The sequence below is a fragment of the Sciurus carolinensis genome, chromosome 4 (genome assembly GCF_902686445.1).
Source record: "Sciurus carolinensis chromosome 4, mSciCar1.2, whole genome shotgun sequence".
Classification (NCBI taxonomy): Eukaryota; Metazoa; Chordata; class Mammalia; order Rodentia; family Sciuridae; genus Sciurus; species Sciurus carolinensis.
The window spans coordinates 140563440-140590350 of NC_062216.1; the positions used below are offsets into that span (position 1 = coordinate 140563440).

Sequence of the window (26911 nt, forward strand, 5' to 3'; positions counted from 1 at the left end):
CCCAGAGCAAACAAACTTTTCTCAGAGACAAATAGGTAGAATGGTCTGGTGATGTCAGGCAGGTGTAGGACTGCTGCTGGAGTAAGGGCTTTCCTTAGGATCTGGAAAGGGGTTTCCACTGGGTTGAGGAGAGGTTTGGTGGTAGTGCCCTTTGAAGCCTCATACAAGGGGGCTGCCAGGATGGAAAAATTTGGGATCCAGGATCATAAATATCCTGCTAACTATAGAAAGGAAAGGATTTCTTCCTGGGTAGTTGGAGCGGGCATGTCCTGCAACAATACTTTTCTCTCTACAGTGATGACCTTAAATCCAGGTGAGAGGCTGACTCCAAAGTAAATAACCTGAGGTTGGGAAAGCTGTACCTTTGCTGGAGAGACCCTATACCCTCTGTCAGCCAGAAAATTTAGAAGCTTAATAGCGTCTCCTTGAGAGTCCTCGAGAGAGGAACTACATTGACGATCATCCTCATACTGTTAAGAGGAAGGAGGAGAAAAAAGTAAGAGAGGCGAGATCATGAGACAGTGTTTGGCCAAAGAGGTGAGGGCTTTCCCAAAATCCCTGTGGGAGAAGTGTCCAGGACAGCTGAGAATAAACTGAGTGAGAGGGTCAATCCAGGTGAAAGCAAAGAGATCCTGTAAGTCAGTATGAAGAGGGACAGTGAAAAAGGCATCCCTCAAATCCAACACAGAGAAGTATGTGGTGGACAAGGGGATTCCACTTGCCTAAGTGGCGGTAGAAGAGCCTGAATCACGGCACCAGTGAAAGCACCCAGAAAACTACTCCAGACATGGGAACTCACACAAGAGGTTTTATTAAACAGACGGGCAGAATGTCTGCCCTTAAGGATGAGAGAGAGAGAGAGAGAGAGAGAGAGAGAGAGAGAGAGACTGAGAGAGAGAGAAAATGGTGGGGGAGCTATTCTTAAGTAGTGGAAGTTTGTGGAGTAACAATCTGGATCAATGACTGATGAAGATGTTCTCGAACTAACAATCTAGAGTGTAAAATGATGTGAGGGGGACAGAATAATGGCGGCAGCAAAATGGTAGGGGAGAAATGGCTGCAGCCTTGGTAACCCATTGTCACTTCAGAAACTATTTCCTCCTAGATTATTTCTTTCCTCTGTTCTTAGATTATTGAATACATTCCATAATATAATGGAATATTATAGATGCTAATCAAATTACATAGTTTGAACTGCCTTGAATTTAATACATCTTTGAAGATATAATTAAATCTGTGGTCTAAGAGAAAATCAGAGATCTAAAAACAGGACCATATATTATTCAAGCCCAGAGGGAACTATCATAAAAAACTTCACTGTGGCTGGATGTTAGCCCACACCTGTAATCCCAGCAATTTGGGAGGCTGAGGCAGGAGGATTGCAAGTTCAAGGACAGCATTCACACATTAATGAGGCCCTAAGCAATTTAGTAAGATTCTGACTCCGAATAAGATATAAAGGTGGGCACGGTGGCACATGCCTGTAATTACAGCGACTTGGGAGGCTGATGCAGGAGGATCAAGAATTCAAAGCCAGCCTCAGCAATTTAGCAAGGCATTAGCAGTTCAGTGAGACCCAGTCTCTAAATAAAATATAGAAAAGGGCTGGGAATGTGGCTCAGTAAGCACCACTGGGGTCGATCCCCTGTACCAAAAACAAAACAAAACAAAACAAAACAAAATCTTCCCTGTGAATCAAACTCTTGGAGGTGGTGCATGGCTTGGCACTTGTGGGCATTTACTGCAGTCCTGCCTAAAATCACTAAGGAGTGAAGAACTGGACCCAAAGTGCATAGTGATGTATGCTGTCTTCTTCATTTGAAGATGAAGCAAGTAGCTACCAAAATGTATTATTATTTAATTTAGTCATGCCCTTAAAGGTATATTTATTAAATCCCCACAATGTGCTAGGAGATTAGAGGGTGACCCACTGAGACATCTGAAGAAAGAGCATTCCAGGTGGAGGAAATTGCAAAGTAAAGACTGGAGCAAGTCTTTGTTCCCCTGATGTGTTAAAGGAAGATTAAGTGGGGAAGGGCCTAATATTACAATAGGTGTCAGTCCAGGGTAAGGATTCTTGGATGCTGGTACAAAACTAACAGTGTTAGCATGATGCACTTTGACCTCCATTTTTTTTTCTGCATTTTGATTTTATTTTTTTTAATTCTGGATTTATTTTTTTTTAATTTTTTTTATTTTTACAGACTGCATTTTGAGTCATTGTACACAAATGGGGTACATCTTTTCATTTCTATGGTTGTGCACGATGTAGATTCATCTTGTAATCATACATGTACATAGGGTAATGATGTCTGTCTTATTCCACCATTTTTCATTACCTCCCCACTTCAGTTTAATAAGATCACTCTGAATGCTGTTTTGAGAACATCCTGTAGAGTCCAGGGCAGAAGTACAGGGTTTATATAGGAGAATATTGCTGTAATTCAAGGTAAAATGATGATTTGATATAGGGTGGTACAGGAAGAGGACAGATAATTCTGGATGGGGAATTAGTGTACCTGCTGTGTTTTAATTGTTACTTTCCGAATAAGATTTTAATTTGCCTTTGAACATTTTTTAAAGCTGCATGGGAATGACACCTATTATAGATGGTTTTGGGTCTTTAATTTAGTTGCATTTAATTTAAGAGTGAGTTTTCCTTAATATTTTTTGCACAAAATGACTGGTCCCAACTAATCTAGGGAGTTTATATAGAGAAATTTTACAAAGCATTATTTGACCTTATGGTTTAGGCCAGCTTACATTTTCACTGCTTTTTACCTCATGACACAGTTGCTTTCTTTCCCCATCAATACTAGAGATTGAACCCGGTGGTGCTCTACCACTGAGCTAGATCCCCAGCCCACTTTTTAAAAATTTTTACTTTGAGACAGTAGCTCACTAAGTTGATGAGGCTGGCCTTGAATTGCAATCCTCCTGCCTTAGTTCCAAGTCATTGTAATTACAGGCATGTGCTGCTGTGCCTGGCTTAACAAAGCTTTTCAAATCCAGGAATTACTGAAGGATTGATCTTCACAGGCCTGTGGTATTGAAATATTGGTAAAAAACTAACAAGTAGTTTGTAATGGTTCATTGAGTGAATAAAAATGACCAGAGGAGATATGACTCTGATGTTGAAGCAGTTGAATCCTGAACTATCAGTTGCTTTTTCCCTCTTCCAACCTCAGTCTCTGAAGAGACTTAGACTCTTTATCTCTGGGTCTCTAGGGAATTCTTTCTCTTTTGGAATCTTCTGTTTTTCCCTACTCACATTTTTTTTTATAAGTTCTCAACTTGTTTTTTCATTTTCCTTTGTTCTTTCTTTCGATTTGAGAAAATGAAGTAAAATGATGGTAATTAACTTGGTATGACAAACTCCAAACCAAAGAAATAAAGTATGGTAGCAACAATAACAGATAACAAAATATATTTTAGTTAAGATTTTCTGGGGCTGGAGATATAGCTCAGTCAGTAGAGTGCTTGCCTTGTAAGCACAATGCCCTGGGTTTGATCCCCAGCACCCCCCCCCCCCCAAAAAAAAAAAAAAAGATTTTCTTTATTTGCAATTTTTACTCAATTACCAAACACAAAGGATGTGCTGTCTCCCATATGTGGATAAGAAGTGATTTCTCAGAAATCTATTCTTGCATGTGAAAGATAAAACTCTTAACTCTCCTTGAGAGTTTTGAAAGATTAAACATATTTAATGAGTATGTCATCATGATACATGCATCTTCCTACCTGCACATGAGTGTAATCTAGTCATTGTGCCACATAATAGGGGAAAGGACATGCCAGGTGCAGTTGATGACCAGAAGAGCTAAATTGGACTGGTAACTAATCCCAGGTGTAATCTGAGTCCAGAGTAGGATGAAAATGTATTTTGTTTATAAGATAAGATACTAACTCTCAAAGTGTGGACATGGCCTATGAGCATTGGCATCTCTTGAGAACTGATTACAAAGGCAAATTTGAGACTTTATCCAGACCTACTGCCTCTGAAACTCTGGAAAGGGACTCTTGCTCTTTTAGTACCCCAGGTGGTTCTGATGAACACTAAATAAAGTGAATCCAGGTAAACCCATCAGTTAGTGGGGATTTTATGATATGCCTGCCTTCCTCATTCTCTCTCTTTTCCTTCAGAATCCTGGTCCCATCTTGTAGTACCCACACTCTTTGTGTCCCAGCAGATATTCCTGCTGACCATACCACAGATCTGTCTCCGTCTTAGTGGACTCAACAGTAATTTTTCATTGAAGAACTCCTAGGTCTTCTGCTCCTGTGTCTTCTGCTAGCAGTGATTCAGTGCCTTATTATACAAACTGTTCACTTCCCAGTGACCTGACTTGTCACTCATGCTCTAAGGGGGTGGTCATCCTGGTACAGTTCTGATTAATACCCTGGTTCAAGCATAATTAATAATATTCCTGTATTAAGTGTTCTGGTTTAGATGATAAATTATACTACAGTGAACTTATTAGAAATTGGGAAGAAAATATGTAGGCCACAAAAATGAAAGATACTTATTTACTATACGTGGATGAGACAGAAATGGTGATTAGGAAGGGACAACCTTAGAGAACAAGAAACCTTAGAGGCCAAATAGTCCAGACCAGTAAGATTATGAAGCAGTAGAGTACACTGCAGGAAGCATGAGTAGTTCAAAGAAGTTGGTTTCTGGTGGAAGTAATAATAGGCAAATCTGGTTACAGAGGAGTGATTTGAGTCTTCCAGAAGTGGTACAGGCAAAATTTGTTCCTCATTATTCCAAAATCCATTCCAAAACAAATCCATTGAGTTTCTTTGGGATGTTATTAGGAAGAAGGCTAGTATATTTTTGTTTCTCTTTTCGGTTTCTGTATATTTAAAATGTTTACTACTCTATTTTCCAACAATTCTGGACTGTATTCTTTTAAAAATCAGTCATTGTTAAAGCCTGGAAAGGTCAAGTTTAGGAATGGGAAAAAGTAAAGGTAGACTGTATCTTACTAAAACTCCAGTATATTCTAACCATGCCCAGTTTTTAATGGGATTGTGGTCAGTTCCTCATTCCTTATGCCTAACTGAAAGAGAACCACCTTGTGGTGAAAGATAGTGTTATCTAAAACATCTACGGTTCTTAGAAGTTTTCCATGCAGTGTTCAGAATACAGTGCAAAATTACTGGGCATGTAGAGAGAGATTTTAATGGAAACCTAGAAACCCAAATGTCTATCAGTGAGTAAATGGATAAACGAATTGCTGCATATCTATGCAATAGAAGCAAATGGATTTCTGATACACAACACAATCAGTAGTTGTATAACATGGCAGAATAATAATTTACTTTCAGTATTGGTACAGGCATTTGAATTCAGTTTAAAAAATAATAAACAATTATCACTTAATAATATGCCTTTATCACAGCAGAGCTCTTATACCAGATTATTGAGATAATATGGCCTGTTGAGAAAAGAGCAGTGGAATTATGGAAATGCTTAAATAATATGTTGTGATACCATTTTTTTAAATAGTAATAGGATGGATAGAGTCTACTATAAAATGTTGACCTGGGAACATTTACCATAATACATTATACATTTGGGATAGTTTCTGGACTTAGCAAGCAGTTTACAAAATGCATATTGCATGGCATTGCTACTTAAACATATAAAGAATGCTATTGTGATAAAGTAGAATATTTGATTTTACACAGTAGTACATGTTGGGTTTTTTTGTTGTCCTTGAACATAAAAGGTATGCTTAACATTGACAAAGTTTTTAGAAGACTTTGCCCTGTTCACACCTGTAAACTGACCCCATGTGTTACAAAGTATCATTATCTTCAGCACATAGACAACATGTCAGCATCCTTCTCTTTTTCTGTGTGAATGTAATAGAGCTATACTCTCTTCTTTCTTTTTGTTTTAACCAAAATTAATATATTTGCTTTTCCCCTTTCAGTCTGGAGTAATGAGTTTTAAGAAAATAGCCTTCATTATTCAATTAACTGTTGCATTTTCCTGTTAATTTGTTACATTCAGCATTAATAGCTGCCTGGAAAGAAAAAGAATAATTAATTTCCTACATTGTTCTGTGTTTAAATGTCACAGAAATAATTATCAAAGCATTTATTTAGTTAAATATTGTTTTTTGAAGACAGGTAGTAATTAATACTGTTTTAATTTAAAAATAATCTCTAACAAAATAACCAATGGGCTTATGTTTGTGTCATTTATTAAGAAGTATGTGAGGAGGTGGTATTTTTTACTATGCCATGTATTATCTAATTTTTGGTTTACTCTTTTAAACAAAAGCATGCACTTTAAATGCCATCTCATATCTACATATATGTAAAATTAGCATATACAAGAATTTCATAAGTAGTATTATTTTTGTCAGTTTTTGTGTTGCCATGACTCAAATGGTTAACACAAACAACTTAGAGGAGGGAAAGTTCATTTGGGGAACACAGTTTCAGAGATTCAGTGCATAGATGACTGACTCCATTGCTCTGAGCCCAAAGGGAGACAGAAAGAACATCATGGGGAAACACATGGCAGAAGGAAGCTGGGGTTGCGGGTAATACTGAGAAGATGAACCATTCCAGGGCATGCCTCCAGTGACCCACCTCCTCCAGCCATGCTCTACCTTCTTACAGTTACCACCCAGTCCATCCATCCAAACTAGGATGGACTGATTAGGTTACAGTTCTTGTAATCTAATCATTTTGTCCAAATATTCCTGCATTTGCTTGAACTTTGGGGGGACACTTTATATTCAAACCTTAACGTGTTTCCTACATTGTTCTTTGTTTAAATATCACAGAAATAATTATCAAAGCATTTATTTAGTTAAATATTGTTTTTTTGAAAAACAGGTAGTAATTAATACTGTTTTAATTTAAAAAATAATCTCTACCAAGTATAGCTAACTAGAAGATGGGCTTCCATCTTTTTTACTTATAAATATGTTTATTTGCAAATAACTCTGTTTCCTTAATAATTTTCTGGCCCAAGAATTATGTTTGTTTTGGAAGATGAATAAGACTCAGAATGTAAGAAAATAGTGTGAAATATTTTGTAAAAATAGCTACGCATTGTCCAAGTCCAAGTCCATGTCTCTTGATTTAAAATAGGCTTTATAATCACGTGTTTAACTTTACTCACCAGCTTTTAACTAATCAACATTTAAAATACTTAAATCAAGCCATGACTGCTGATTATTATAAATCCTTAAAACATATTTCCCCTTTTACTTTAAGAGGAGATATTTGGGGGTTGAAAGACAATTTGTGATAGTTACTAGAGGAACAGTAAATAACAGGCTTTCAACTCTTTCAACAGCCACCACTACTTACCATTTTTATAGTTTTTCTGTTTCTGTATGCAGCTCATGGCTTGCAACTCATTTTTATAACTATTCTTTTCTAGTTGTAAAGCCCTGAACTTTAAATGAAAAGGGAATCCCAAACAACAAGAGATGATAATTAGACCATAACTCCATAAGTCTGGCAGTTGTATAGATGGCTTCAGCATATCCTTTATCCTTAATAATTTCGTTTCTATTTAAATATACATATCAGATAAAGCTTAGCATCATAGTTTTGCTCTTAGTAAATCTCTAGGTATAAAAGGATGCCATCTATTGATTCTGTATACATATTTGCATCCTTAAAATTCGACCCAACATTTTTCTTTTCCTTTGCAGTATGTTTCCAGGATAGTATTACATAGCAATTCTTGAGGTGCAATTTTAGGGAGTTGTGTGACTCTGCCTGCAATAATTCTAACCTTCCAAAGCTGACCTGAAAGTAGTCTCAAAAATTTGAACTTATGAACATTTTCTCCACTTCTGTTACTGAGTCTAATTCAGAGTGAGTCATTGTTATGCCTGCCTATGTTCTTTCAATAACTTTAATGTAAGAAATAAGTGTATCAATATGGATAGACCTGCTTGTGCATGTGCGTCAGAGACAGAAGCTATTTTAGAGTATTGTTAAAATCATCTCAACTCAAATTTGTAATATACCTTTAAATATGTTCATTTTTAGCAAATAGTCTAGAGAACATTTAAGAAAAAAGAATTTTAAAAAAGGAATTCTTGCAATGTTCTGCAATTAAAGGAAAGGTATATAAAAAATATGACTAAATAATGAGCATGACATTACATCTTAGCCTCAAATCACCTTTACCATTGCACTTATTCTTCTTTAAATGCAGTTTTATCATTTTCTACAATTACCATTTTCTGAGTTGAAGCTCACTTGCTTTTGTACTTTGCAGGTCAATTTCTTCTAGAAGAAGCTCGCCTCATAGAAGCAGCAGAGATGGCAAAAAAAGCAGCCGAGCTGGATAGTACAGAGTTTGATGTTGTCTTCAATGCTGCCCACATGCTCAGGTCAGATTTTGCTACTGTACCTTAAAAGACCAATGCCCTGATTTGCCTATCATACTATGCATTCTGTATTATAAATGTAAATCAGGCTGCAAATCCGTGTAAAAATAAGAACTATTTTATTCATTGTAGTCTAGTGACCAATGTGCATGGTGGATGAGCTCTCAGGATTCTGAAAATAACTGAGGACCACCCTCCCACTTGCTTTCCCTTCCCTCCAAAATTACTGGTCAGAAAATATATGAACTGCAAAATTGAAGTGAATAATTGTCTAATTAAATGCCTCCAAAACAAAACATTGTGTCAGCGAATTGCATATCCATATTTGTGGTTTTTGTATTAATTATAATTGATTGTGGCATTTGGATGCATTTTAATGTGTTTGATAGTTGGAAGGATTATCAAATACATATATACATAAGGCCTATGAAATACTTAAAATGGCCCTGTAATCAGTACTATTGCTGTGCTGTGAAACAATACATTTTCTAAACCATTAATGTTTCTGTTTTCAGAGGGTTGTTACATAGGCTAATTACAATAGTGAAAAAATAAAAAGGCACATCAACGATTTTACTTGTGAATATAAAGAGAGTCAGTGTATCCATAAGTGGTGTTTTAGGTTAAAGGAGGATGTTTTAATGAAGCTCAAGTGATATATACAGTTTTTAAAAAGCATTATTTGCTCCGTTTGCAATATGTATACTCCTTCACCCATATTCTTAATGAATTTCATTCCATTAAATTCCCTCCACCAAGTGCTTCATTAAGTGACATTCATGCTATGGTCTTTGTGCTTCATCATCTACTGATGGACTTGTAATTATGTAGATTATTCTTACAAGGTAAGAAAAATAGCAGAGGAGTTGGTTCACATTTGGGTGATTTTAAAATGAGGACTTTTGTTCTGGGGATGTAACTCAGAAGCAGAACATGTGCTTAGTGTGCACAAGATCCTGAGTTTAATCCCAACATACATATATAAATGGCTTTTGGAAAAAATAGAGGACCTAATTTGTAATCATTTATTTGGAGATCATTATACAATCACATGTACTTTTAAGATATAATACAGAGAAATCTCCTGTACCATTTATCCAGCTTCCCCATTGATAATATCTTACAAAACTACAGCATATTATCTGATTGCACAACTAGTGTGATTCTACATCATGTACACCAGAAGAATGAGAAGTTACACTCCATTTATGTATGTTGTGTCAAAATGCATTCTATGGTCTTGTGTAATTAATTAGAACAGATTAAAAAAAAGATACAGTATAATTCCATTGTCACAGATATACCTCATGTTCTTTTCTGATCACATACCCCTCCTTTCCCTTGTTCCCTAGGAACCAACATTTAAAGCAAATTTTGTTGACTAATTTGTTTTATCATTTGAGAATATTATTAGATTGTATCTTCAGGGCCTCTTACTTAACTTTTTGTTAGTTTGAAATCAGAAATTTCAAGCCTGGCTGGGGGTCAGGGGGCTACACTCTGAGGTTGAAGTTGGATGCCTACACTCTGTTGTTAATGTTTAGCATCCCTAAGGCACTTGTTTTATGATGACCCCAAGAAAGCTGACCCTATACAGAAAAATCAAAATTCAGTTGACTATTAGTTGTCTTTATAAAACGAATTATAGTCAATCTTCAAGAACTTTCAATGCAAGGGTAATTTTTAAAAAAAACACTTTCATTCTCATGACAAGGTTAGGTGATATTGCTGGGAAGAGGACTTTTTGTTCTATGCTTTTATTCACAATAAACCATTTGTAAGGATGGGAAGGCACAAGCTTCTATAGGGCTAATGTATCTTACTTACAATAAGTATTTTCATCAACAGGTCATTTTGCTACATATTAAATCAGTATCTGGAATTCAAGGTCTACCAATGGAAACCCATTATAAGAACATTACAAAAAAACGTCCTTGTTAAATCCATCACTCATAATTTTCTCTGACTTACAACAGCTTTAGAAAACAGTGGAAAGTTTTTGTTACATGTTGGAGATGTGGAAATCTTCAGGATCTGTTTTTCAGAACCTTCCCTAACTTGCTGTGGTCTGCATTCCTCATTAAGTTTCAGTCACTCAACGCCCTCCTGTATTGACTGCACATGTGACCATAGCAGCCTGACAGTGATATCCTACCCAGCTTGGTGGCAGTCCCAATGAATAATTTTATGTAACTTTTCTGCTTTTCAATTCCATCAAATTCAAATATTTCTTGAGTGTTTAATTCAAATATTTCTTGAGTGTTTACTGTGCAAGCTGAACACCCATCTCTTTATCAGTTAAGATAATTCGGTGCTTCATTTGCTGATAGAATAAGAAAGGTTTTTTTATATATTTTAATGTTTTTTTATCCAAATGGTTAGCTGTCAAAATTTTGTTGTGTAATGTTCATATAAAGTTTCCTTTCAAACTGCCAAAGTCCTAAACTGATTTTGATAGTCATTCTTCCCTAAAGTGCTGAGTTCTCTGAGAGATGTTTAGGAGACAAAATTGGCAAGGTTTAATGAACAGTTGTATGTGAAGAAAAAGATGAAGTCTCCCTCTTTGGGACTTAGTTAGATAGATCCATGGTTTGTCTGAGGAACCAAATCTGCAATTTAGGGACAGATTATAGTTCAAGGCATAGTTCCACCGTACAGATTTAACTTCCCTTTTTTTGGCTAATTCCTATTGAAATGAACAAAAGAATCTATTAACAAGGTAGAGAAAAACTTGTTCTTTCTAAATTTTTTTTAAAGTGACTCCCTCTGGATATGACTAGATGGAAAGAAATGAGTACCTGTGGCTAGCCCTCCAGGGGCATATCTTTATCTTATTGAGAAATTAAGAGTCTTGAAATTTGAGAAGCTTCTATCAGAACGATTGTAATTTTCAGTAATACCCGAAGATCTTCCTCTGTAGAATAAGCAGATGTAAAATTTTGAGATATATGGTTTGAATTTGGCATTTCAAGTAAGAATGACAAATCAGAGAGGTATCAGAGTAAGACTGCTTGACGAAGGAGATGGACTATAAAAACTGAAGGGTCATTTAGAACATACCTAGTTCTGTCGTTCTTGAACATACCTGTTTCAAGGTGATTCACAAGAACTCTAGGAGGTGTGGAAGTACTAGTAATTCTGGTTACCAAAAGTGTCTGACTGAGAACAAAAGAATTGCCCTTTCCTGTGTTCTTTGAAGTTGAAGACCTGCACAGGCCTTCCTTAGGTGATGAAATGTGTGTGAACATGATGATTGTCACATACAAGCCAAAGATAAAAGAGTGAGCTCTTCCCTTTCTCCTAGTTGGAGACTGGAAACAAGAGGATTCAAATAACCAAAGGTAACAGAAGTAATCAAAGGAACTCAAACCTACCTTGTCACCTGCACAGGTTCAATGAGTGAGAAATAAACTTTTTTAAGTCAGTGAGATTATAATGTGTTTATTACCATAGTACAGCTTAACTTACCCTGACCCAAAATATATCTGAAAGTAAAATAAGTAGTTGGAGAGTGGAACTTGATAACATTGGAAAAGTTAATGAAAAGATGAATAGGATATTTGAAATTTTATCTGCAATAGAAGCAGTGTACAATTTATAGACTGATAAATAGAAATTTCTACATGTTTTCCCAACACTCAATGGAAAATCATAAAAATTTGAAAATGGTGACTGACAGATTCAAAGACTAGAAGATAGAAACTCACACTTATAACTGTATGTAATTACACTAATTCTATATACATCCATATATATATATTCATATAATTATATATTATAGATATATACTCATGTGTTTATATAAATCATATAGCATGTGTAAAGTTTTATATAAATATATATTTTATATTTAGTATGTGATACATAACTGTATTTGTGTTTATATAAATATGTATATATAATTAAATGCTGTAGATAGCATATTATATATAATTTTTGTGACATAAGTGTTAATAAAAGTAGAAATTTCTGAAGGAGAGCATGGGTCAAATAAGCAGTTAACATTAAATAGGGAAATTTTCTAAAGCAGGATGGAGGCTTTCAATTACCATTTGAAAGCAACATTGACAAAAATAGATCCACTCCTAAACTATCGGTCTTGTACAGGTCATAATTATTTTAAATGCAAACTAAATAATCCAGTCTGGCCAAGTTAAGCAGAAGCAGGGTGTATTGAGGAGTACTCTGGGGTCCACAGATTCTCTCTGGGAGCTTGGGAGCTCTTTTTGACACAACCAGGAGCAATGCCCAGCCACCCAGCCTTCCCCAGGCCTCAGCAGCTTCTACAGTCCCAGAGCTGTGCCACCATCACCTACAAGGAATCAAGCAGAGCAAATACCAACACATGTTAAAAGGCAATTGTCCTGGGCACAGTGGCTTCCCATAAGCAGATTTCTGAATCCCATTCTGGAGATTGCATCTGATTTATGAAAACAGAGTCATGTGCTGTAAGAAAGTTGGACAACGAAGGGACTTGTTGCTTCTGCCTTGCTTGGGAAGGTGGCATCCACATTGCTGCCATCAATCAACTGTGTTTGCAGGGAGGGTGATTACAGATGTTGGGTGGTCTCATATAATGCATATTGACAGTACATGGTGTGATACTTTTAGTACTTTAAATCGAATGGGAAAGTACATAGTGCTTCCAGATGAGACTTTCTTTTTCTTTTCTTCAAAAGCAGTTTGGTTATCATCAAAGGAAATTATCAAAGGAATTCAAATTCTAGAAATCAGTGAAGTTTTGTCTATATAGTTGTGAGAATAAACAATTAAATCAACTGTTCTGTTAGAAGCATTTTGTAGGAACAGATTTGTTCAGGTTTTTTATTTTTTTTAACTCAAAGCTGGAGGGAGAACATGAATATATTTGATGCCTGAGAAGCAGGTACAACAAAACAAATTTTACCTAATGCACTTTTCATAATCTCTGGTGGAAGAGTTATTTTTGTTTGTTTTAATCCACTTTTTTGGTAAGGAAGAAAAGCATTCATTAAAGAATTTTCCTTCTGCCTGGTACTGTATTTTGCATTTATGTCTGTCACCCTCTTAATTCTGCTTATGTATCTGTCAAGCAGCTACTAATATTCCTATTTCATAGATGAGGTGCTGAGGTTCAAAGTTAATCCTTCTCAGAGTTGGTAAAACTAGTGTCTTCTGACCAAGGATGATATGTGCTTTCACTGTGGCACATTGGCTCCCTTTGTCTTTACAACTGAGTGACCACCCAGAAGCTATGATTATTGAATTTATTATAGGACAAAAGATTTATAGAGAATAGCAGGTTGCCAGATGTATAAATCCTAAATAGTCAGACCTCTCTAAAATTGTTAAATTATTTTCACATGGTAAGTTTTAGAAATTATATTCATGGTCATTGGGGAGACAACTCCAAGTTTGTATTTTCAAAGGTATATTAAATTTTTAAAAATATCATCATGGTATAGTGTCTGACATGTCACACTTAAGAACTGAGGAAAGCATGTACTTTTTTCTTTTCTGGGTGTAAGGGTACAAGCTCTCACCTACTACCTGCTTACAATGTAGTAAGAAAAGCAAGACTGTATCCCATCAACTGGTTCCAATTACTTCCCAAATTTCTAGAGAGCAGTCTAAATATATGAAAAAGAATCATTATCTTTTTAATTCTATAGTCAAGTAACATAGTATTTTTAATTGTATATTCTATAAACATAGAATTTAAAAATACTAACTTCTTTATAAATTCTACTGTAAAGTGACATGAAATTCATGTGCTTTTTGCTTGGGTTAAGGTGGGGGGATAGTTGGAGGTTCAACCTAGGGCCTTCTTATATGTGCCAGGCAAGTGTTCTACCACTGAATTACATCCCCAGCCTTAAAATTTAAATTCCGAAATGAGAGAGAAACAGAATTGGATTGCTCTTTCAAAAAGCTCACATGTACACATGTGTCTATCAATCTGTACATCTTCAAGAGATATATACAATCTGCCCTATATATCCTTGGCTTCTACATCTATGGATTCAACCATGCATGGGTCAAAAATATCTGGGAAAACTGTCTCTGCTGAGCATGTATGGATTTGCTTTAATCATTATCCTCTAAACAATACGGCATGGCTCCTACTTGCATAATATTTATGTTTTGTGAGGTATTAGAAGTAACCTGGAAAGGACCTAAATATAGGGAGGTTGTGCATAGATTATCTGTAAGTACTACACCAATTTATTTAAGGGGGTGAGCATCCTCAGATTTAGGTATCTGTTCACAGGTAGAGTCCTTCTGTAACCAATTCCTCAGGATAAGAAAGAACAACTGAGTCTCCAAGACCCTGTAAGCCTTATACTCTCTACTGTAACATTTTTTAAATAACCAAAAACCACTCAAAAGTCACTGGATTTTTCCAATTATAAATGCCATTTTACTGCCAACCTTGGTCAGGAGAGTCTTATTTCAACCACATTGTAATGAGCTGTTAAGGTCTTTAAAGCAAAGCAGGTTGAAAGGTGGGTGTCTTCCAATTCAGTGTCTCTCCCGTGTTTACATGTGAGCAGATCACCCAGTGACCTTGTAAAATGAATATTCTAAGTTGTAGGTATGGGCGATACCTGAGGTTTTGCATTTCTAACAAATCCAAGAAGATGCTTATGATGATTCTGAGACCACAACCACAAGCAGGTTTTATCCTGCCTCTTTTCATTTTTCCCAACTCCTTCTTCCCTCCCTAAATTACACCTCAAATATAAGTGATGGGGGGTTACTGTAAATCATCGTCAATACATTTACTCCCTTTTAATTTTTTCCAGTTCTCAACAGTATGTAGTCTTTCTAGATAGAGGCTTAACTGTCCTTAAGTAGTCTGCGAAAGGTTTGAGGCCATGGAAGAATGGGATCAAACTCTCATGCAGCATCATGAATTTCTGACTGAGATGGACCTTTGGTGAAGTGACATGATCAGCACAATCTTTTTGTTTTTGTTTTTGAATCATGTTACCTCTTCAACTTGCTATCCCATACCTTTAAAATTAAGATGGATACTTTGAGTCCCAAAGGCACTTTTGGTGTATTGACAGAGAAGTTTTCATCTAAGAAGGGCTTAAAGGTCATAAACAATTTATTGTAGGAGTTTCATTGCGAGGATCTTTTTTGCTCCATTGTTTTTACTTGTGGGGCTCTGGTTTTGCTATCTTAAGATTTTCCATACATTTTAATTTATTTCAGTTTTATTTCTGTCCCTACTATACAACTTACCTAGAAATTAGCATTAGTGCAGCTTTAAGTAACTGAAAGCTAAGCCTTAGGTTATTGATTGGTAGGAATCCAGAAAAACCTAGCTACTGTTTCCTTCGGCAGTTGTTATGAGAATGAACATCTGTCTAGTTGGAAAAAAAAATTCCATAAGTTATCCTTAAAAATAATCACCTATATTTTAGTAAAATATATTTTATATGAATCAGTGGCTGTTGTCCATATTAAGTAATTTTTAATTCAAAATTAATACTTACAACTATTAACTATACAGCTAAAGAAAGTTCTACTTCTAAATGGCACTAGAGGTTTTTAAAAATATTTTCAAGGAAGTAATTTTAAATTTAGCAATATTTAGTTTTACAGCTCTCACAGAATACATAAAAATGTAGGTAATTGTGAATGATTCTTTTAATCAGATTCTCTTCAAGCATTCCATAGGGTATATTAACTTATTATTTCATAACCATCGATTCCCACATTTCTTTTATACATCTAATGGGTCATAAACCTGTATTCCAAAATATACTTTTCTATTACAAAACCACACCAGAGAGAGAAATTAGGCACATGAAATATATGAAACAAATATATATGTAACAGATGTAAGTTTTATGGTCTTCTATGCGAAAGTGGAGTTCTGTGATATGCAAATGATGATGTTTGTGATTTTTCTTATTGTATATTTGTTTCTGATCTGCACCTGATTTTTCATGGATGGCAGAAAAACAGAATCAGTTCAGTCTAATTATTCCTTGGGAATTCACGGTCTATCCATAGTCCAGTTCACAAATACCATCTAGGTTTTTTTTCTACCTCCTTGCTTTTTTGGCCCTGAGAGTAAAGATAGTTTGAAGACAGGAGGACTCAACAGATAAGATGCATATATGAGTTGGTGGTGAGAAAAGAGCCCCCGTCTGAATCTCTAATTGGTGTCCATTATTAGATTAGTGACTAGATCTTTATTCTCTAGATATATGACATAACTTAATGTTGAATCCTAAGATGGCATATTTAAAATGAGGGAGGTTGCCTGTCTGGACCCAGGGTAGTTTCTTGAGGTGAATGAATTCTATTTTCACCATCCCATTCATTCCTGCTTTATCCTGTGACCAAAACACAAGGTTGTCTGCATCTAGCCTGGGAGTCTCCTGACAGCACAAACTGTTTCCTTTTTTATCCCTCTGTGAGCCTTCCACTTGAACATGAGGGAGATTTATGACTTTCCTCCATAGCAAATGTTTTAACTTTCTAAAATGGGGAGATTGCAGGAAGTATGAAGGGAAGTATCTATGTTTTGGCTTTTTTTTTTTTTTCCCCATCTTTAAAATGTGGTTAATAACAGCAGTTGCTTCATAGGGCTGTTGTAATTAGTAAATGAAATAATAAATTCCTGGATTGAGAACTTACTAAATTTTTTTGTCCCAGGAAAGAAAGAAACAGTGAAGGAAGAAAGGATGAACATGTAGGAAAAGTATATAATATCAAGCTGCATCAGCAGCTTTTTTTTTTTTTTTTTTTTTTTTTTTTTTTGTGGTGCTGGGGATTGAACCCAGGAGCACTCCACTACTGAGCTATATTCCCAGCACCTTTTTTTTTTTTTTTTTGGTAGCAGGGATTGGGGATTGAACCCAGAGGTGCTTAACCACTGACCCACATCCCCACGCCTTGAACTTGTTATCCTCCTGCCTCAGCCACTCAGGAGGCTGGGATTATAGGCATGAGCCACCGGGCCCAACTTTTTTTTTTTTTTTTGCAACAGGGACTTGATAATTTGCCCAGACTTGCCTCAAAGTTGAAGTTATCCTGCCTCTTCCTCCAGAGTCACTGTGTTTGCAGGTGTGTGCCATCATACCCAGCTTATCAACTGCTTTAAATAGCCATATCCTAATAACCTGAGAACCTGAGTCCTGTAGTCAGCTCCTAATAATGTCATGGTTGAGGTGCTTGACAATATGGGTAGAAGCCCCCAAGCAATTGGCAGGATATTGCTAATTTCCCTTACTTTTCAAATATTTGTTAATGTTTTAGCCATCTATGAAATTAAGATTTATTAAGCACTCCCAATGCTTCTTGCAGAGGGGAGTATGAAGGATCCCATACAGTGCAAACTGGACATTGGACAGGTCCTCATGAGTGCCTCATGAGTTTTCTCTTTTGTCTGAAATAAGGACATAAATGAGCCTTCTGTGGAAACAACTGACATGATTTCCCTGCAGTTTCCCATGTGCACCCTAAATACCTTCTAATTAGTAGTCAATAAAGACTATTTAATAATAGAAGCAAAGTCCTAGAGTGAAAATTAATTTTCATAGTTATATGATATATAATAAATCTTATTTTTTTCATTTAATTAGAATATAATCAATCCTACTTATAGTTTAAGAATTAGGTCTTCTAACGTAAATATTTTCTTCTGGCATTAAACAACTGAAGAATATGATAACTTTAAAAACTAATAATAATTTGGGAGGGACCTTTTTGAAATTCAATTATTATTTTATAGACAGTTCATCTAATGGATTCCCCAGTTTCTCTTTTGATCCTTATCTACCTTATAAATTGAATGCCCATAAAGATGAATATTAATAGTAGTTGTACTTTTTATGCTCGACATCTATTGGTTGATTGTGCTTCAAAGTAACTGACTTCTTTGTAGTATTAAGTTTCTCTAATTTCCTACCTCCATGCCTTGTATTTTCCTCTAGAGAAAACCCTTCCAGGGCATGACCTAATGAATTCTGGTTCAAATTTCGAAATGAATCTGAACCAAAGCCATTCTGTAATTTGGTGGAGGGAACCTTCATTAAATACCCTAGTGAGTGAATTTTTACTGTTTCATACCAGACTAAAGAACTTTTTTTGACATATTAAAATTGAACTTTAACATTTATGAGAATATAAATTGCAGCAGCACATTGTAACATGTCATGGGTCCAGTGGAGCCTTAGGTCAAGGGTTTTTACTTTCTTTAAAACTTCCATTAAAAATAGCAGTGTTTCTAATTATTTTTTCCTTTAAAAATTAGAAAAATGTGTCCTGCTCTCCAGAGAGATGTTATCTTCAGTTATTCCTATAATTTATATGGTTACATGGGGTATGTATTTATGGTTTTTATTTGGCTTGACCAAAGTGCAAATTCAATTTTATGGATATAGCTAGTTAGCCTTCTCTTTTAAAACTTCAGTGTGGTTTTCTAATTGACTAAGTTAATTTTGGTTTTCTCATCTTTATTCCTCACCTCTGTCATCTTGTCACCAAAGCTTAAGACACATCAGTTTTAAGAGAACACTACTCCATGTTACATGTAGGCCCCACAACCATTTATTGCTCTTGTCAAATCAATGTTGGGTGCATCCAACATTGCACACATGGAATTTTTCTATAGCATTTCTTTTGTACCTTTCAAATATGGTGCCAAGATTCTGGCTTCACCTGTACAAGCTCCTTCAATCTACTGTCTTTGAAGATCTAATGATACAGGATGGTATTATCTCAAAACATATTTTGTTTTCTATAGTGCTGGGGTTTGAACTCTGGTCATCCTACACCTGCCTGCCCTTTAAAAAAAAAAAATTGAGACAGAGTCTCATCAAGTTGCTCAGGTTGGCATCCAATCTTCAGTCTTCCTGCCTCTGCCTCCCAAGTAACTGGGATTACAGGCATGCACCACTGCGCCCAGCATATTTCGTGTTTTGAAGACTAACTGGGTTTGTCAACACCCTGACACTGAATTTCTTCTGTTAATAAATTGGCTGAACCTAGGTTTGTGCTGTGAATTACAAGAACAGGCGGTGAACGAATTTATCCATAAAATTCAGGTGCATCTTATTTGTGTAAGTCAACTGTGCCACCCACGTGATATTTGTCTTTAAGCAAGAACACTAACCCAGCTATTTGAAGGCTAAAGGAATTTAATTCACTATTGACTGGAAGGCTTGAAGCAACAAGAAATAAGGTAGCCCCAAAAGGCCAAGGGAGTGTGATATTGTAGCAATCCTTTATAGGGAGAGTGTGACCAGGACACAGCCACATTGCTCCACCATTGTCAGTGAATTCTGACCATCCTTTCATCTTTCTGTCAGTCAGGAATTAAAATTCCAAGTAAAAACATTCAGTTATCTGAGATTAGGTCATGTTACCCACCCTAGTGATCAAAAAGCAAATAGAGGGATATTCTGGCCCTTTTTTTTTGTTTTTTTAAACTGTTGACTACACCAAATGCAAAGTTTCCCCTGAGACAGTGACTTCCTAGATAGAATGAACAGAATTTTTTTAAAACCTGCAAAGTTCACTGTTTCCCATAAAAGCTCAACTAAATATTAATTTTGACAACTTTTAAAAAGTAAGTGAGACATCATGTTAAAATTGAAGTCTCAACATTATTTGGGTTAACTTTGAAAATTGTAACTGTATTTGCTAATATGTAAACTTAAAATGCCTACCAACTGAATAGGATTATGTTGAGATTCTATTTATAATACTTTAAACATCATAATGCATTCATTGCAATCACTCAGTTTTCTGTATGGGCAACTTATTGTTTAATTGGTGTGATTGTAATTTTTTTAAAGTTAATGTTTTTTGCATGATGGTTCTGTTTGCTTATCTACAATTTTAAAATAAATGATATAATTTTTCTTTCTTTAACAGACAGGCAAGCCTGAATGAAGCAGCTGAGAAGTATTATGATCTGGCAGCCAGGCTGAGGCCAAATGTAAGTACATTTCTAATGAGAAGCGTTACTCAGAGGGACAGTCTCACTGAATATAGTTTTAGGATATAGATGCATCATGATGATAGGTTATTTTTCCTAATCTCCTATTTTGAATGCCAACTATATAGCTGCCAACAAAGAAATCTTTGAGTCTCAAGCTTCCCCCACTGCCCCAACCCTAGAGGTAAAATTGATGTTTTCTAGCTGTGTAAAGTGCTATAAATTTTTATCATTGCCAAACAGGTTTTAGTGTTTCTAAATACTTTACATTTGGATGACTTTTAAATTTCTTTGAAAAGTTATTTTTTTTTCTGATGTAGTTTTAAATACCTATTGTTTGATTCTCACATACATTAGACCTTGAACATGTATCTCTTTTCCACTTTATAATACCCATTTCTAAGAACTGCCTTTCAACTTTATCAAAAACGTTTTCATGACAAGTTTTCCTTGAGTAGTCACACGTCTGTAACATAAAATAGATATAAATTAGATCATTATTATTGAAATAGAATAGCTATTTTCTGAGAAAATAAGAATGAGTTTTGTATCTGTCTTCTAAGCATTGTATTCACAGCACCTCACTGAATTCTAGCCCATTGCTTTTATTCTCATATGCATTCTGCATCATTCTTCCATGCTAAAAACTTTGGCCCTACTCTCCAGATCTAGACCATATATCAAGAAACGTAATTTTGAAACAGTAACAAAAGTACGTGTGTGAAGTGAGTACAAATAATGGGATCAGTCTCATTTCCTTCCAGTAGCTCGTACATTGGGCAAACATCTACAGAGTGCCTGCTTTGTGACTGGATGCAGAGATTTCATATCGTACCCCACAAGACTGCACAGTGTAGCAGAAAAGACCAAACATCATCAACTAATTAAAATACAATGATAACAGTGTAGCAGTTCCTCTAGGGGCTATACAGTCCCCTGGGAGCACAGAAGTGGAAAATTGATGCTCCTGAAAGAGACCTACATGGGATGTGTTTTTGTTTGTTTGTTTTAGGGGAGAAAACGTAATGTAATATGTCTTCCTTAACCTATCACATGGTTCACGGCTGAGACCTGTGTAACAAAAAACATTAATGTACAAATTTGTTTAGTAGAAATTTTACCTGACAAGGGAGACTTCAGAAGTGAAGACTCAAAAAAACAGGGAAACATATGTGTTTTTACGGCTGGTTGTACAGAAGTATAATTGAAGGACAAAGGGGTATGCTGTTATGGTAATTAATTGGGAGAAGCTTAGCAAGGCCTATGTGCTCAGATTCTTCTCTGTCTCTGTCTTCAGAAAGAAGGAAGTTAATGAAGATCTTAGGACTACTTCAGGGGAGAAAGTGGGGAGGTCACAGAGTGGCCATCTTGCTTCTGTGGTTCTCTTAATTTCTTGGAACTTAAAGTACTCGTATTACAAGATACCATGTTTTGTAATGACTGTTCTGATTTCCCTTCACATTAATTGAGATGCTTTGAGAATTGATAAGTTCTTTACAACAGAAGAATATAATTTAATAATCCTAATGGTAGGAACAATGATGGCTTAAATTTATTAAGCACTTTTTATACATCAAGCACATTTCTAGGTTCTATTGTTCTTTTTTTCCCACATTTTTTCCCACTGGTGCATTATACATGCTGATGGATTTTGTTGTTACATATTCATACGTTCATACAATACACAATATAACAATATAATTTGGCCACTATCACTACCCAGGTCTTTCCCCCCTCCCTTATCATTTCCCACCCCTTGGTCCCTTTCCTTTACTGATCTTCCTCTGATTTTCATGAGATCCTCCCCATCTTTCTTTTCCTTTTCCTCTCTAGCTGCTACCAATGAGAGAAAACATACAACCCTTAATCTTCTGAGTTTGACTTATTTTACTTACCATAGGGCTCTAGTTCCATCCATATTCCTATAACTGACATCATTTCATTTTTCTTTATGGCTGACGTCGCTAGGTTCCACATCTGAGTTTTTTCATTCCTTTCTCGCAATAACCCACAGATACTGTTGTGATTCCCATTGTACAGAAAGTTAGATAAGTTAAGGATCCATCTAGCATCATAATTAAGTGGAATCACGTTGTAATCAAGAGTACATAAGGGAAAGCTTTATGGAAAAAATGTGATCATATATTAAGGAGAAAATTCAAGCCTGAAGTTTGGGAAACAAAAATAACAGTAATCTTCTTATTCATTTAGTAAGCATTTACTGAGTCTCAGGCCTTATTCTAGGTGCTGGATATATAGCAGTGAAAATAATGGGCAAGAGTACCTTCCTATTAGGAACTTCAATTGTTCCTAACTTAAGCAGATAAAAAGAAGGATACAGTATGTCAGAAGAGATAAGTGCTTGGGGAAAACAAATGAAGCAATGCAAAGAAGTTAGGAAGTTCAGAAGGGATGACCATGTAAATATCCAACTTAGGCACCTTCGTGCAGTCTTTCTAAGAAAAGGGTTGAAATAACAGTCTTAAACTTGTTGTATTTCATAGAAGGCAGGGATCAAGGTTTTCTTCATTTGTTCTTTTTACACTGATTAATTTAATGCTCTAAATATACATAATACAGGAATTTAGTTCAACTTTTACTCATTTTGTGTCATTTGAAAGTTAATGTTATTTTGTTAAGTGGTTGGGCAGATGGGGTTCTTCAGCACAATATCATGGAATAGTGAGAAAAGAACTCTCTGAGTTATCTGACCTACACTAAAAATGAAAAAGACACTTGGGCACTGCAAATCAAGCCTGACCGATGAGATTGTTTATTCTAAATGACTAGAAAATCATGAAATCAATATTTAATCTCCAACTCAAAGCTATTTTTTCCTAGGCCCCCAAAATGTTGATTCATAAACATACTCAGACTGCTGTTGAAAATGTATTTATTCAAATGATATTTTCCTTACCTAGTAACAGCAAATTAAGTATCTTTCAGACTTGACTAGAATATGAAGTTCGTATTTAACAATAAATAAGTGACATTATGATTGATGAATCAACAGATATATTTTTTCATAGTCTGCTTTAGGCTTGAGTTCTGATTTTCAGTAGTCTAGTAAAGTAAGGTTTCACTGAGGCAAGAGTGATAAAATACAAACCATGGGAATAATCTAAATTTCTATTCTGAAACTGTGAGACCTATTTAAATAATAGACTATGATTTATTAGGAGTTTTGCATTTAATCTAAATTAAAGCATCTACCTAACATTCAACTTGCTGTTTATTGCCTTTGTTCATAAAAATATTCTTTGTTATTTTTATGTTTCAACTGAATAAATTCTAGTTACCTGCTTATGAGAGCATGGCAAACAGACCTCAATATCCTTCTCTATTTAGGCAGTCTCATTGCCTTTTGTATTTTTCACATCTACATGGTAATATAATTTTACTCTTATTTTTAACAAAGAATTTCCTTCCAGTTTTTGAAATCTCCCTACAACTACCATGACTAGGAGCTGTGTAGGAAGACTCTGAGAATCTTTTAGCAACACAATTAGGTCAGGTTATAACTACACAAAATAAAGTGTGTTTACAACTGCTTATTAATATCATATTTAAAAAGATTGTTGATTATCTCTGGGATATAGATCTTTTAATAAAATACTGGTTTCTTTAATATTTTCCTTAATGAATTTGCTTTTTTTTGTTTTCTACAAAAATCACATTGTTCTACATAAATTAGTTAATAAATTAGCTCTAAAATGATTGACTTTTTGATTATTTTATACGCAAAGAATTTCAATGATCAAATGCAAAAATGATGGAAGAACTCTATAGGCACAATGTAAGTTTTAGACTATGATCTTGTATCTTCTTCAGGAATGTTCACTCTTACCATTTTCTAAAGTACATAGCTAGAGAATTATATATTAGTTTTCAGTATGTAATGCAGGTATTGTTACACAAATGGCAGATACCAATTTTTAAATCTCATTTAGTTGACCTTGGGGTTGGTTTCTCCAATATTAGACATCATTTTATGTTAAAAGATATTTCTATAACAGGAAAACTTTACCAAAATTCATTTTGTTTTTCTAGTTTTAGTTATCCATTTCTCTAAGTAAATTAGTCTTTCTGTGGAGTTATTTTAAAAAGACATCAATCTTCTCTGCCTTCTTACCCACTTTTGCACATCAAAAAATGCTGACTCTTGAGGACTACAGGGAACATGAAAATGGAACTGCTTTGTTCTTCCTGTGGGAACTAAGCCAAATTCTGCATTAATTTATGGATTTTAATTTTTTAAATGGGAAGAGTGAAAATGTTACCTAGTACAAAGTCTCTTTTACTTATTATCAACTCTGGAGTCAAGAGAATGTAATTACCAATGGTCAGAACTTGTATTCTTATGGATATAATTGTTTTTAGTCTGAACTCATTTCTACTTATTTTTTAACAAGTTCCAACTTTATATGGAAGACTCTGCCAAGTGCAATAGGATTTCAAAGTTATGAAAAATTAACTCTGACCTTGAGAAATGTACAAGCTAATGTGGGGAAGTAAGGGAGGAGAGAACACGTGCATCCCCATCCTTGTGCATCAAGGCAGTAAATAATGCTGTCTAATCAAGGCTTAGTGAGAGATAGAAGCTGGTGCTAACAAAGTACACTGGAGAAATCACTTGCAGCTGAATTGATCTGGAAAAGCACCAAGTCAGAGTTGGCAATCTGAGAGCAGCTTGAAACAATAGAATGTTTATAGGTGAAGAATCTTGCAAGAGGAAGAGAAAGGAGGGAATACTGGCAGGTAGATGCATAGACATAAATAAGGGCAGAGGAAGGGTAGCAGAAGATAGACCTGAAAATTAACATAAAACCAGAGGAAGTCATGATAAAGATTAGGTGTTTGTATTCCAGAATTTTGTTAAGCAGGAGGACTAGTGAAAGTGGAAACTTAGGATGTCCATTAGATGCTTCAGTGAAAAATGTGTGTTGTGTTCAGGGATGTAGAGTTGGGAGATAGGGCCTTTGAAGAAGCAAGAAAATAAATAAAAGGACATCATCATAGTATAGGCATAATGGTGTAGACACTAGAGTATAGGAATGAGTGGAATGGAAAAGAACACACAAGAAAATATAAGCAATAGATTATTTGATAGGATGTGAGTAGGAAAATGAGTTAGCCACAACAAATGGCCAAAATTTTGAATTTAGATTTAATTAGGAAAAAATATCATAAATAGACATAGGGTCATCAGAGTGGTAAGCTTGTTTAAAGAGAAAAATCTTAAGTTTGGACTCAATGTCATGTGAAAAGTAGCTATTCTAGTTTTCTAGGGAACATTCCTATCAAATAAACAGTTGGGAGAACATGCATAGATAGGGATAGAGATGTGGGAGTCATTTACAAAAACAAAATAGTACCAGCAAAATGAGGCAGGTCGGGCTGGGGAGATAGCTCAGCTGGTAGAGTGCTTGCCTTACAAGCACAAGGCCCTGAGTTCAATCCCCAGTACCGAAAAAAAAAAAAAAAGTCAGGTCATCAAGGAAGGGGTGCATGAAAGGAGAGAAGAGAGCCAGTTTCTAACCCCTGGGAATTTCTATATTTGGAATACAGGATAAAGAAGACAACCAAGACAGAGTCAGGACATAGAAATCAAAGTTGGTGAACAGTGAACACTACTGCTAAAAGGCACAGGAAAGCAAGCACTAAAAAAATCCATCCATGTCAGAGAATAAGATGACATTGGTAGCCTTCAAGAGTGCATTTTCACAATAGCAATGTGAGAAGTTTTTAAGGTGTTAAGGAAATGGAGGATTGGTTTTGAGGAGTATAAAACTTATTCTGTAAATAAGTTTGGAGATAAATGAAAAAGAAGGGACAATACCAAAAAAATAAGTGTGAACTTATAAAATACCAAAGACAGTTGTGTGTAGATTTGAATATGAGATTGAAAATATGTCCCACTAAAGAGTAAGGAGGGGGCAAAGGAAATATTATAGATCTTAAGGGATCGCTTTCTCCTAGGGACTATGAAAATATGGTATGGGACAGACCTGGATGTGGAGGAGAAGAAAGTTAGGTCATAAGGGAGTAGATCTCAGGGCAGATTACTTCAGTCATGATCATTTGAATATTTGCTAATCCCATGGAAAGAAAAGAATTTGAACTTAGAGATGTGTGGACCACTCTGAGGTGCACAACAGATGATATTTCATGCAGGCCTGTTGTATCTGTGTGCCAACTGCAAGTGCCAGTTAAGGTGCATTCTAGGGAGACCCGGAATTCAGCAATTAGTCATCTCTAAGTTAATTTCTGAAGTCATTAGTAGATTAATTCTAGTTTTGACTCAGCTCTCTGTGTCACATGCTAGATGTTTTATTTATACTTTGTATTTCTAATATGTATGATATTTTATAAATCTTCTTCATGTGTGTTCATTATATATAAATTACAAGGGAATGTATCCCCAGGGTTATTCCATAGAAATCTGTGTGTGCACATTTTACCTTTCCCAAGCACTCAAAATATAAATTATTTCAGAGCTTTATTATATAATTAAAGCCAATGTTATCTAGTTGTGCTCTTTAGTAATGATTATATGTCAAAATAAAAATGAGGAACATAGGAAGAGAATTCA

At 35.4% G+C, this 26911-nt stretch overlaps 1 protein-coding gene across 2 annotated transcripts in view; it reads left to right on the forward strand.

Moving 5' to 3' along the window:
* Nucleotides 1-26911, forward strand: part of Tmtc2 (transmembrane O-mannosyltransferase targeting cadherins 2) — a 379905-nt gene that overhangs the window by 314180 nt on the left and 38814 nt on the right. For both annotated transcript variants that reach the window (XM_047549588.1, XM_047549589.1), the window contains exons 10-11: nt 8264-8378; nt 20256-20319. In XM_047549588.1, the coding sequence (XP_047405544.1) occupies nt 8264-8378; nt 20256-20319 (179 nt within the window). The remainder of the gene's footprint in view (nt 1-8263; nt 8379-20255; nt 20320-26911) is intronic.